Source organism: Microplitis demolitor, chromosome 5 (genome assembly GCF_026212275.2).
Source record: "Microplitis demolitor isolate Queensland-Clemson2020A chromosome 5, iyMicDemo2.1a, whole genome shotgun sequence".
NCBI classification, from domain to species: Eukaryota; Metazoa; Arthropoda; class Insecta; order Hymenoptera; family Braconidae; genus Microplitis; species Microplitis demolitor.
The window spans coordinates 18,838,949-18,852,440 of record NC_068549.1 but is presented as its reverse complement, the minus strand read 5'-3'; the positions used below and the strand labels follow the sequence as shown (position 1 = coordinate 18,852,440).

The following is a 13,492-nucleotide window of genomic DNA, read 5'->3' as shown; positions in this document are numbered from 1 at the left end:
ATACACCGTGATTCAGGACCACCAGGGATATATGCTCTATACATACATTTAAGAGAATCTATAATTTCTTTTTTCTAAGCAATGCCATTAAGGTTAATTTGTATTAAAAAGTAACTCGGTAATTCATCATTTGTTTGACACGAAGTAATTATTGATGGAAAATTATGATTATAAATCGCTCAACACAAAAACCCAATAACAATTATATGTATCTAGTTTGCATCGTACGCAATCAGTCTTGTCAAGTGACCTTTTTAGATCACTAAGCTCTTTAAAATTATTTAGTACTCATTTGTGTAATATGTAACACCTATATATATATATTTATATAAATATATATACATATCTATATTACTATACGAAATTGTATTTGGTAAAACACTATATGTATATATTGTAATAAAACTACTTTCACATTAAGTTGCGAAATGATTGTTATCATGTTAAAAAAAAAATAAAAAATAACAAATAATAAATTATAAATGTTAAATAAAACAGTAATTGACTCAATTTTGTTTTTAAATAATTATTTATTAAGTTATTCTGGTGTCAATAAAAATTCCAAAGTTATACATTGAGCTTCGGTCGTTATAATAATTACAGGATTCGTGTTATGTAAAATGATAAAATATCTACAGGGTATTCAAAGTATGTTCAACACCACAGCCAACAGTACCCTGGATAAAATCAGGGAAATTCGACTCAAGAGCGCGCATTCTTTCTGTTCTATAATCAGGAGTTACGTGAGTTGCAAACAAGATATCATCTCCAGTTGACACTCTATCGAAATGTTCTTCAACAAATCTGAGACTTGTGTCCCAACGATATATATCTGACTTTCCTTCGTAACGGAAAAACATCGCAGTGCCATTATCAGTACCCAGGACGACGATTTTAGCCTTTTTTTGTCCAAGATCATGGAATTTTATTGACTCTCCTGTTTGTAAACTTTTAGTACTGACGACATAAATATGAGAACTACTGAGATAAGTGAAAATAAGACACGTAGAGCCGTCAGGACGTCGAATAAGTACTGGAGTTAGCACATCTCGTTTTGAAGTTGTTGCTAAAATGTCCTGGGGCAGACCGACACTGTGACTCTGTCCTGTTGTTACGTCATGGACTAAAATTGCACCGGATTCCGCATCAGTTACGTAAATATAAACATGACCATTTTGGCCGTAATCAGCAATAACGTACTGAAGTCGGGAAGAATCCGTTGTGAGCCGGCTCAAGTCGACTACTTTAATGAGCTGTTGGACCATAAAAATGTTATTTTATTTATTACTTGTCTTCATTTTCATTTTCATTTGATTTAAATAAATAACATGTCTTTTTATTTACCTTATCTGTACTCAAATTAAATGCGACTACTTTCGGTGGGCATTTGCGAACAGGTTTTTCGAGAGTATTAACTACTCCAGTATCCAACACCCAAAGTATTCCTTGTGGATCAAGAAAAATGTCAACGACATTCTGTAGAGCTGCACAATTGCCTTCTTCTTGAAGTGACCAACATGGGTATGCGTTTATTACTGGAGATTCTCCGTTATTTCTCAGTGAAATTTTTCCTAAAGTAACTGGTACCCCTGATTTGAATCTAAAAAATGAACAAAATTAATACTAAATATATAGGGGAGCAGGGGCAATACGGGGTACCCGAAATATACAATACAAGGTACAAGTACCATTAGTGGTCACTGGTTTATTTTTAGACATTGAAAAGTTTATTTTAATTAATTAATAAGTATAAAATAAATTTTTCATTGCAACAATGTGATTAAAGTATTTTCGTACATATTTTTGAAATTAATTATGTTATTGCGTCTTTTACAAATTATTTTATTTCAATTTTTCAAATGTCCAAAACTAGTGCCGCGACCGATTACCCCCGAACAAAATAACCCCGAAAAAATAACCTAGAAAAACCCTGTTTAAAAATATTGATTGAAAAGAGTTAAAAATGATGAAATTCAATTTCTTTTCAATAATTTAAATTCTTTTGTTTGAATATGATGATATACACCTTGCATGGAGTGACCGCTACTGAATTCCATTCAATCAGTATTTTTTTTAAAGGGAAAATAACGTCATAATAAAATAACCTAAAAAAATAACTTTGCTATAAAATGACCTCAGAAAAATAACCTAAAAAAATTATAAATATTTTGTCTTGTATATACTTGAAGGTTAATGTCGTTCAGGTTATTTGATAACAAAGTTATTTTTTTTTAACTACTTTGTTACGAGGTTATTTTCCATGGTTAAAAATACTGATTATGTATACGTAATTATGTTCTATGAGTATAATAGAAACGAAAAAAATTTTTTTTTAAAAAATCAAATTTTTTTTTGGAAATTGATGAAATTATGATCTATAAGTATAATAGACGAAAAAATGTAGTTTTCGGAACCAACGTGATTATGACCTTAAAGTATAAGAATGATAAAAAACATCAAAACTTAGGAAAAATTTTAATTTTGAAAAAAAAAATTTTTTTTAAGTATAAAAAAGAATGAAATTTTGAAAAATTCTTTTTTTTTAGTATTTTACTTTTAGAACATAATTACGCCCATTCTCGAAAAATAAACTTTTTTGGCATCTGTAACCATGTGTTTGTATAGATATATTTAGTAAAATTTAGTAAATTTAAATATACAAATATATGAATGATCGGGTACTGGGTCTTTTCCTGACTATAATTTTTTTTTTTTTTTTTTTTTTTATGCGGATAATAAATTATTTAATTAAACTTAAATTACCTCGGCATAGCAATAATAGCGTCATCATTGTAAATTACACTTCTCGTAGCAATAATATTTTTGCTATGGAATAGGTTGTGATTTTTATATATATTTTTAGTAGTTTCACATGGCCACTTATATCCGATGTTAAATCTTAATTTTTCATCTGTGATTTTAACAGGAGCTCCAAAAGAATATCCAATACTCAATATTACTATCAGTACTTTAAATACCGCCATTTTACTTTTATTTTAAATGAAAACTGTTTTTACGAGTTTGATAAAATCTCAGTCTGATCCGATCAGTAATTACGCAGCATTTATATACTTAAATTTGTTATGTCTTAATAATTAATTGTGAAATTGCAAAAACAAATAAATTTATTAAGTTCTGCGAAATTTTTTTCTTCACAATAAAATATTTATATTTCAAAATTTTATTCATCCGGAAGAATAATAATATCAAATTTCCGCATTACATTATTTAAATAAATTAATAGCTTGTTATTGTTGATGAAATTCCAATGAAGTTACCAAATTTGGAGGAAGGAATGAATATTTGAATTAATAATATATATAAATAATAAAATAAAAACAAAAATTTGCTCGATATAAAAGAATTAAATTACGGTGTTGCGATCATAAAAGCGTTGTCTCTTCTTGCGGTACATTAAGTTTGAGAAGATAAAAAAATCTAATTATTTAAAATGACAAAAGTGTTAATTATATCATTAATTATACTGGCTGGAGTGTCTGCAGTTTTTGGAAGAGCTCGTCAAGCAATGCCAAAAGTATCTGATTATACTTATCAGATAAATTATAAAAGTATAATGTGGCCTGGTAAAGATACGATGGACATATTTACAAAGAGTGGGCGCCATGACAGAAAGAACATCATTGCAACAAAATTACAATTGTTTGAAGATCAAATTTTTCTTGCGTTCCCGCGTCTCAAACCTGGAGTTCCAGTTACTCTTGGAGTTATCAAACAAGGTGACAAATGTGGATACGATGCGTTTCCATGCTGGGCATTGCAAGAAGAAGGCAACTGTGAAGCTCTGCAAAATGTTGTTGATATTGCTGTTGATGATCATGGTATACTGTGGGCCCTTGATACTGGCATTGTCAACACATTAACTCAACCGGTCTTTCGTTGTGACCCTAAAGTTGTTGGTATTGATATACGAGGCAAACAGGTGACTTTTATATTTCGTTTTTATTAATTTAATTTACACTGAGAGAACTGTTTATTTGAGACAATTAAATAAATTTATTTAAAACTATTGAGAAGTATTTATTTGATTGAACTAAATATTTAATTTAATCAAATGCTTTCGTCAATTTTACTAAACAAAATCATTTATTTCATTCAAATGTATATTTTTTTAAAGCTAACAAATTTCATTCGAATAAAACATATCTTTGTTTGAAAAGAATGCATTTATTTGGCTCAAATGAATTGTTCTCCCAGTGTATGCAGTGTCAAAAATTTGCTGACCTAAGCGGCACGAAAAAAAATTGTTGAATTAAATTAAGAAGTGGTACATAATAAATTGTCGACTTAAATGTAACAAAAAGTCAGCAATTTTTTTTTCAGCTGCTTAAAAGCGAATGCGCATTAAATTCGGAGTGAATATGGAGCGGGTGATTTTTTATGTATTTAATCTTAAGGAGTTAAATTCACCATAAGAAGAAATTTATTTTAACATTGAAATTTCGAATCGGGTTAGATACAGATTCAAATAAAATTTACGTCACTCTGAACTTACTCCTTTGAAAAAGAACACCCGAATTTTTAGTGTACACTGATAGAAGAATTTATTTGAATCAAATAAAATTTATTAATAATTCATAAATGATTTATTAAATGTGATTTATTTGAACCAAATAAATATTTATTAATAGTTAACAAATGATTTATTAAATGAGATTTATTTTAACCAAATAAATATTTCTTAATAGTTAATAAATGGCTTATTTGAATAGGAAATGACACATGAAGCTAATTAAGTAGGGTTATGACAAATAATTTATAGTCCCATTTAAGTTTATTTTTTTGGAGAAAATAATACGCACAGTAATTAATTTTAAAAATATTCAGCATTTTTTTTATTTATAAAACAATATTTAGTTGATTATATTTTGAATTTGCTACACTAGACAGTATACTGAAAGGTATTGTAAACAGAAAGTGGCGCTGTAGTCAAAAATCACAGTGATGTTCACTCAAATATGAGATTTATTAACTATTAATAAATCTATATTTGAGGCAAATAAATGTTTATTTCAGTCAAATAAAGCTGAAAAACCGTATCAAATAAATGCATTTATTAATATCAAATAAATACTTCTATCAGTGTAGAAAAATTGCAGACAAAATAAAATGTCATATTTTTAGTAAGTCCTGGGGGCAAAAAAGACAGCATTTTTGTAAAAAACAAAATAATTTTTTTGTTTAGAATATTTAATTAGAATTTATATAGAATGATAGACAATTTCGTCAGCTTGGACATTGTAACCAATTTAAAATTTTCACTAAAAAAAATTTTTTTTTAACCGTAGCCCATTTTACCTCAAAGTTCAACATTTTATAAAAAAAAAAAAAATTTACTGAAAATTTTGAACTGGCCGCAATGTCCAAGCTGACCAACATGCCTAATTTTTTTTCCACAACCCGTAACCATTTAAAATAAAAAAACTATTTTTCTGTCAAAAAAAATGTTATGCCATTTTTTTCCAGATTCCCTATACTTTTTAATATTAACTCATTACATTTTTGTAGGTTGTCAAAGTAATTAATTTGAACCATCTTATAATTGGAACTTCACGACTACAATACATAATTGTTGAGTATGCCAATGATGGTAAAGTTTATCTGTACATTAGTGACGCATCAGGAAGAGCAATAATCGTGTACGATGTGGTCGCAAATAGTGGATTCCGTGTAAGTTTACCTAAGGCTGTTAATTTGGGCAACTCGAAGCGTGATGTTCTCAACATGGTTCTCGTTCAAAAAGCCACTTGTCCAGAATTGTACTTCACTTATCTCAGTTCCAGTCGAGTATTTAGTATCAGAACAGCTTATTTGAGACAAGGTGCTTCTGGTTCAACAGATATCTCTGATGTTGGAACTAAATTAAATAGCATTGTTTTACTGGGTACCAATGGCGGTAGTGTCATCTTCTTCAGATACAAGGGTAATTATTTTTCATTAAAATGATACGCTGTAAAAAAAATTTTGACTCTGTTAGTGTAAATGACTCATTAATCAAAATTTAAACGAATAACACGAAATGGTGTAGAAAAAGTAGAGAACAGTATCAAAATTTCACGGATAGAAAATTTCCACCGAGGATTTTTTTCACTATTATTTCACATTAGATTCATGTGGGGTAAGTGTTCGCAGTTGATAAGTGTGCGAAAACCCATGAATTTCATTCCGAAATAAATGGGTCTTCGTACACTTACCCACAGCGCACACTTGCCCTGAATGACTACACAGCCGTGTAAAATTCTCAGGGGAAATTTTTACACCAAAATTTTTTACAGTGTAGCGAAATTTGAGTTAATGTTTATTTGAATATTTGTTTTTGTATTTAGGACAATCTGACGTTTATCTGTGGGATACAAACACGACTTTCGGTCCAGAAAATTTTGTTATTGTACAGAAAGGTGACGAGTGCCATTTACCAACAAGTATTGCTACAGGACCTCAAGATTCTTTATGGACACTTGAAAGTAATTTCCAGGACTTTATACAAAATACTGTATCCTCTGGAGGTGCATCTATGATTGTTCATCCTCTTGTTAAAAACTGTTAAGTAATGTAATTAAATCAAACGACTTGTCTTATATAAATAGACCCATTTTATCAAACTTACATAATAAAAAAATTATTTATTATTAAATCTGGTTTATTTAATCGTTATTTATTATTTTCGAAAGTTAAGTAATTTAGTGCTAAGTTGTCAAAAAAAAAATTATTAATTTAATTAACGTTAAAAAAGTGTAATCAAAATTTCAATTTTTATCAGAGGCTTGATTACTAAGAAAATATAAATTCAAACTTTCACTGCTTCATATATTTTTAAGAGAGATTTACTTTCGATGTATTGTCGAAAACAAACTCCAATTAAAATATTTTTAAATTTTATTTAATTAATTAATTTAAATATTTCATTTTAATGAATGAAAGTTTTTTTTTTTTTTTTTTTAAAGAATGAGAATTGTTCTAAACTTTCGAATTTCCTTTCATCGGAAAAAATTTATTGCGTAATTTATCAAACTTGACCCGATAAAAAAATTAAGGGAACGGCTAGTTTTAGAAATTATTTAAAAAAAAATCTACTTGAAATTATGAAATGAATTAATAAAAATTTTTTGAGTTCGTGATCAAGTGTTAATTTATTTCAGATGAGAAAAAGTTGCTCCCGGAAGGAGACGCGATTAATTTTTCATGTTTTTAAATTAATGTTATAATAAAAATTTAATCGAAGCTATCAGGCAGTAATTTATGATATGGTATATTAAAAAGTGTGGGTACTTTTAAATATTTTATCTGAATTACATTTAATTATAAAACTCTGCAAAAAAATGTATATAAAATATAACACAATAAATTTAAAAAAAATTGAAATTGATTGCACTGAAATTTTAACAATTCTACTCGTTAAATTCCAATTGTTTATTGGATGAATACTAAATACTATATATTATTATCTTCATACAATGGATTTATAATACCCTTCACATTTGTTAAAGAATCAATTCGATAATCAGTTACGCTAAGTGTTCGTTCTCTCTGCAAATTAAAAAAAAATTTTTTTAAACAGATCAAAATTAGCTTTCCCCGAATTTTCAGAAACATGAAAATGCATAGTTAAAAATTTTGTGTTAAATCTAACACAAATCGTCTGTTGCAGACGGTCTACACAAATTTTTGTGTTAATTCAACACATTGCGTTTGTGTTGATCTTTAACACAAATTTTATGTTAAATAAAATTGAACACAAAAAATCTGTTCTTTTGACAGAAAATTTGTGAACATTTAATAAAAAATTTGTGCAAAATTAACACATTTTTCGTGTTAAAATCAATTAATAAACATAAGCACATAACCTAACCAACTCAAGTATACTGATCTACCCTTAGTAGAACTTATGTCAATTCAGCGAACAATTGAACCGGTTCAAAAAGATATCAAAGTTATCTAAATTTAATTGTAAAATGTATATATTTAATTGTTAATAAATTATAATCCAAATTTCCCTGCAGACAATGCTGCTACAATGCTTTGCTTGGTTATAGTAATGAAGAATTGCGCGGGAACGTTTAGTCAAACAACACAAATTTTGTGTCAATTTTCGAATAACACAAGAAATGTCTTACATTCTAAATTTTCTTATCATTTAATATAAAAAATCTGTTAAAGTAAAACAAAAAAAATTTTTTTGGTGCGCCCTTATAGCTCCCGGTAGGTACCCTGGGTGCCATAAGAGCGTACCAAAATTTTTTTTTCGCATTTCTGCCCATTTCAGGCATAACTACGTAGATTCCCGGAAAAAATTTTTTTATATGCCCTTATGCCATTTCAAGGGTATTTTTTTCGGAATACATCCTTATGGCATCAGTAACGCGATATGATGGTTTTTAATAGCATTATTATAAAAAATTCTAAAATAGTAACTATTAAAAATCATTAATAAAAATCTTTACCATAAAATTTGAGGCAAATAAATGCTTATTTCAGTCAAATAAAGCTGAAAAACCTTTTCAAATAAATGCATTTATTACTATCAAATAAATCCTTATATCAGTGTGTGTGCTTAATGCAAAGTAACTTATTAATTTTTGTAGATTCCTAAAAACTACAATCAATTGTTTCAAAAAGTAAGTACATATTATTACACTGTTAAAAATTTCCAACAAATTTTACTATGGGTGCATTGTAACCCCGGACCATAAGAAAACTGGTACAAAATTTACAAGTGTCCCATAGCAAACGTATGCGCCTAGGTCCCAATCGTGTCGTCTGCGCATACCGTTTACTATGGGATACTTGTAAATTTCATACCAGTTTTTTTATGGTTCGGTGTTACAATGCACCCATAGTAAAATTTGTTGGAAATTTTTTACAGTGTACTTTTAGGCATAATACGTGAGTTATTAGTGAAAGTTAATTAATTTATGGCATAATCTATTAAAGAGTAATGATTGGTCAAATCAAGAATTGGTATCTTAGATACTAATTTTTCCAGCCGAAAATTGCAAAAGTTACTAACTTTTATTTTATAAATTCGATGTCACTGATCAATTATTAGCTAAAAATATCATCTATTCATCATTAGAAATTAATTTACAATATACATAAATCGAATAAGTGGTAAATAATAAAATGAAAAATTAGTATACTAGATCTTTATATATTAATATGTCGTTTACTAATGTTTCGGTTCCTCATTTTTTTAATTTTTCTATGTTTATTTGAATAGTAATAACTGCAGATAGCAATTTATCGATTCTTTTTCATATCAATTTTAATATACGAAATTACAAATTTAGCTCTTGTATGTGTATCAAATTTTAATATAAATAATAGCCATTTAGTAATATATATAATGATCCTGGTTTGATATTAGTATCGAATATACTAATTTTAAGTCGAAAATAAACTACAAACTATTAAAATTTTGAGCATCATTTTTTTTCATGCATAAATAATTAACTCTTTTTTTCCTTCATATTTAATTTATGTAATCGAATATATTAATACAAACATTGTATAAAATGTAGTGTAATAAATTAAGAAAAAAATTAAAATTGATTACACTCTGAAATTCTTACAACTCTACTCGTTAAATTCCAATTACGTATTGTATCAATGCTGTTATTATTTTTATACAAAGGATTAGTAATACCCCATACATTTTTTAATGAATCCATTCGATAATCAGTTATGCTGAGTACTCGTTCACTCTGCAAAAGAATTAAATGACTCGCCGCCTATAAAATATATATTTATCACAGTATTATTATAATAATATATCTACACACATATACAAAACAAAAAAAAAAAAAAATAAATAAATAATAATAATAATATATGAATAAGGTTGCAGAAATATTCTCAAGGTAACAAATGTACACAAGGTAGATATGCTATTGAAAACTAGATTAAAATAATTCTCATTCTAGACATGATGTGTATTTCTGTAACTTTAAGTCAAGAGATAGATATATAAATAGCAAAAGATAATAAAATATTACTTTCAAATCGTATATGGTATCCCAGCGTACACTCGCGTGTTCCGATACAAGGAAGTAATGAAGACCGTCCTTGGAATCGCAGAGTAGTCCAGTTGAAGTACCCAATTTAACACCCAGCCACAGAACGTCGTGACTTTTTTCAACAATTTTATGTTTTGATAACAATAATCGATCATTATTTCGTAAATTTACTAGATCAATGTAAAATAGATCGAGGGAATTCGTCCCTGTTATATACAGACGTTTATTTTTTCTTGATATTGCTAAATCATTTGTATAGACACGTGGTACTGTTGGCCCATGTTGTAAATGCAGTTTCCACCACTTCCGCTGTCCTGTGTGGCCTAGTTAACGTTAAACTATTAATTAAAACGTTTAAATGTTGTGAAAGTTTATATAAAGTAGAAAGACATTACCGATATTTAAAATAATAATTGATTCATCGCCAGAATCTCCAATGTAACCTCGATGTCCCCATGGACCAATCACGGGATCTATCACTAAACATTTTAAATCTTTTCTTGGTATACCTGTGAGATTTTCGCGGGATATTTCTTCATTATTATGCAAGTCATAAATTATTATTTTAGCCGGACACTCGATATCTTGAGGGGAATCTAATACCCATAGGCGACCATGATTATCTATATCTAAACCAGTAACTGATTGTAAATTTTTGCAATCATTGCCTAAAGATTGTATTTCAGTACTCAAAAATGCTGTTGCTGGTGGTGATGGAATATTCATGAGATTTAAAACTTCTGGTTCTATCCAAGGGGCTTCTAATAACGTAACTGAATTATTTGATGATTTTCCCCATCTTAAATATTTATATTAAGTTTTTTAAATTTATATTAAATTAGAATTTTTATAAAAATATGCACGCAGAGAATTTAATAGTAAAAATTGCACAATAATTTTAGGCACCCTGATTAATAATACTCATTGAAAAGTATTGAAAAAGATAAGAATTGAATCCTTTTATACCCTGACGTTTTCATCTTGACATAAATTTAATACTTTTCAATCATATTGAATCCAAAAATAATATAAGAATTTCTAAACTCACGAGGAATTGAAAAAAATTCAAAAGAATTGACATTTTTGAATCTTTTCAAATCCTTCTCAATTCGAAAATAATTCCATATTGGAAGGTATTGAAATGATAAAACAATGAATTCCTTTCAATACTTTTAAATTCCATTTTAAGAATTACAAGGTATTCAAATGATCAAAATTTCAATTACATTCAATACTTTCCGAAACCTTCTTTCGGTATTTTAGCGCATGCCATAAATCTAGCGTTATAATTTCATAATAATTTGGTTATGCCCCTTTTTTTTACTATAGTTATGCAGTATATTTACTGTACTTATGCTGTATAGGTACCAGAATACTACAGTAAAATTACTATAAAAATGCCGAACTTTTACCGAAAAAATTTTAGATAAAAACTATAATAACACGATAATTATATTATAATAAAATGGGTTTTTTTTGCAGGATATCCGATATTGCTAGATTTATGCTGATATAGTGAAAAATTGTAAAAAATTTAGTTTCATTTTTCGTTCTCTTCTGCATTTAAAATCATCAAAAATGTGCAACATATAAAATTTTTTAGTTCATTCTATTGGTTCACACGTATCTAATTCAAACAAGAGAATGTAAGTGCTCAAGTAACACAGATCAACTTTAAGATGTCGTAAAGATATCTTTTAAAAGGATAACGACAATTTTTTTTGTCTCAAAGTCACCTTTTTTGATATAAATACAACATGCGAATGTTGGCTCCGGAGACAGAGAAAATTTGTGTGGTTTTTTCTGTCTTAGCGATACACAGTAAAAAACGAATCGTCAAAGTGTAAAAAAAAGCGTATGTTAAAATTCTGAGTGTTGAATTTTCAACACTTTTGTGTGTCAATTTAACATACAATATTTATCTTGTTTCAACTGTCATAATCGATTGATTTTTTAACACACAAAAATGTTATTTTATACGAAAGTAACACTTTTTATGTTACTGTGAAATCAACACACAAAATGTGTTAAAAATAATCTCGACCGAAACAAAAGAATTCTCGGATAATTTCAAGTAAAAAGTTAAAACTATTGCCTCGGTTGGTTTTTCTGGGGGGGAAGTACGACGTGCTACCTATCGTGTAACCACACTATTGTAATGATCGGCTGGCATTTTTTATTATTCATTTCATTTTATAATTTTATTGGATTAATTTTAAGAACATTTTAAGAAAATAATAATAAATGATTGTATGTATATATATATTGAACAATACGTGATATTATTATTTTTATTATTATTATTTTTCTATTATTTTTACTAATATTATCGTTATTTTTAATATTTCACTGCTGAAGAATCAATTATCTACAGTTGTTTCATTGATTTTAATTTTACATTAAATAATGTAAAAAATATTTTTGAGAAGTGTCCAAGTAACACAAAAGCGTATGTCAAATTCAACACTCTTCAAGTGTTGCAAATAACATATGAGTGTGTTAAAACTGAAGGTTACGTTTTCGAGAATTTTGACACTCATGACGTTACTTTTAACATACACGAGTAACTTTTTCAAAACAAACGACGTATGTTGAAATAACATATAAATAAGTGTCAATCGATCGTTTTACACACGAAAGTGTCAATTTTGACGAATCCTTTTTTACTGTATAGTAATAATGTCGCAAATGTCATAAGTCAGCTATATAATGACAACTTTAATGCTGTTAAAATACCGCCATTTTTGTTCTTTATGACCATACATATTCTGAATTTATTTCGTAAATTTTTGGTAATAATTCGACATAAAAACTGGCTAAAATAACGAACGCATTTCCAAAACTATGAGAGTATCAAATTTTTTATTATTTTAGTACTGTCTAAACATCAATTAGTGAATATTCACTTTTTTCACAAATTCATATTTAGAGAGTATGTGATAACACATTGTAAATTCCGTTCGATGTATTTGAAAAATTTCTGTATTATTTATAAATTTCACCATAATTCTATACTGTCTTTATACTATGATAGCTATAATAATGTTTCTATAAATTTTTTATGCAAAAATTACCGTAAAATTCTCCGAGTGCACATATTTTTTTAGTTACCTAGGAACAGCAAGAAATACTCGATTTTTCCAAATTGAAAATCGCCAAATAAAAACGTCATTTGGTAAATTAACTTTTGAAAAATTCCACCCCACTGTATATGATAAATAAAATATCATGATTATAATATTACACTTTACTAATAATAGCATAATGATTTTTAAAAGTGATTGATTCAATCGCCTTCACTTATCAATTTAAAATCAAGCAAACTGGTCATACAACGGTATTATTAGCGTTAATATTCTTTGTCAGCTAGAAAAAAGCTGCTTCAGCTAATTTATTGCTCAAGTAAAAGTTAATCAAGTAAAGTTATGATTATATATGAAAAAAAATTATTACTTCATTAA

The 13,492-nt window shown here is 27.8% G+C and overlaps 4 protein-coding genes across 5 annotated transcripts in view; 1 reads left to right on the top strand and 3 right to left on the bottom strand.

Moving 5' to 3' along the window:
* The window catches only part of LOC103569107 (protein yellow), a 64,764-nt gene that overhangs the window by 19,168 nt on the left and 32,104 nt on the right, over positions 1–13,492 (bottom strand). The window lies entirely within an intron of this gene.
* Positions 528–3,047, bottom strand: LOC103569079 (protein yellow). The gene is made up of 3 exons (XM_008546176.3): positions 2,764–3,047; positions 1,345–1,600; positions 528–1,253 (listed from the first exon to the last, which is right to left on the bottom strand). Exons 1-3 carry the CDS (start codon positions 2,982–2,984, stop codon positions 633–635), a joined length of 1,098 nt encoding a protein of 365 aa, XP_008544398.1. The 5' UTR covers positions 2,985–3,047; the 3' UTR covers positions 528–632.
* On the top strand, positions 3,371–6,652 carry LOC103569078 (major royal jelly protein 5). The gene is made up of 3 exons (XM_008546175.2): positions 3,371–3,940; positions 5,527–5,941; positions 6,345–6,652. Exons 1-3 carry the CDS (start codon positions 3,452–3,454, stop codon positions 6,563–6,565), a joined length of 1,125 nt encoding a protein of 374 aa, XP_008544397.1. The 5' UTR covers positions 3,371–3,451; the 3' UTR covers positions 6,566–6,652.
* LOC103569077 (uncharacterized) lies at positions 9,320–13,350 on the bottom strand. 2 transcript variants are annotated; one of them, XM_008546172.2, is made up of 4 exons: positions 13,143–13,350; positions 10,427–10,830; positions 10,011–10,354; positions 9,320–9,719 (listed from the first exon to the last, which is right to left on the bottom strand). In XM_008546172.2, the coding sequence occupies exons 1-4, from the start codon at positions 13,292–13,294 to the stop codon at positions 9,558–9,560; spliced, it is 1,062 nt and encodes a 353-aa protein (XP_008544394.1). In that variant the 5' UTR covers positions 13,295–13,350; the 3' UTR covers positions 9,320–9,557. The 2 variants fall into 2 exon arrangements, with proteins under 2 accessions (XP_008544394.1, XP_008544393.1); XM_008546171.2 differs by having other exon boundaries at positions 9,323–9,746.

Coding starts and splice junctions, on each gene's coding strand:
- LOC103569079 (XM_008546176.3), bottom strand. CDS start 2,984: ATGGCGGTATTTAAAGTACTGATAGTAATATTGAGTATTGGATATTCT. Junction 1,601..2,763: donor GCTATTATTGCTATGCCGAG/GTAATTTAAGTT, acceptor TTCATTTTTTAG/ATTCAAATCAGGGGTACCAG. Junction 1,254..1,344: donor TTAATTTGAGTACAGATAAG/GTAAATAAAAAG, acceptor ATGGTCCAACAG/CTCATTAAAGTAGTCGACTT.
- LOC103569078 (XM_008546175.2), top strand. CDS start 3,452: ATGACAAAAGTGTTAATTATATCATTAATTATACTGGCTGGAGTGTCT. Junction 3,941..5,526: donor TTGATATACGAGGCAAACAG/GTGACTTTTATA, acceptor ACATTTTTGTAG/GTTGTCAAAGTAATTAATTT. Junction 5,942..6,344: donor CATCTTCTTCAGATACAAGG/GTAATTATTTTT, acceptor TTTTGTATTTAG/GACAATCTGACGTTTATCTG.
- LOC103569077 (XM_008546171.2), bottom strand. CDS start 13,294: ATGCTATTATTAGTAAAGTGTAATATTATAATCATGATATTTTATTTA. Junction 10,355..10,426: donor AATTATTATTTTAAATATCG/GTAATGTCTTTC, acceptor AACGTTAACTAG/GCCACACAGGACAGCGGAAG. Junction 9,747..10,010: donor ATACCATATACGATTTGAAA/GTAATATTTTAT, acceptor TATATTTTATAG/GCGGCGAGTCATTTAATTCT.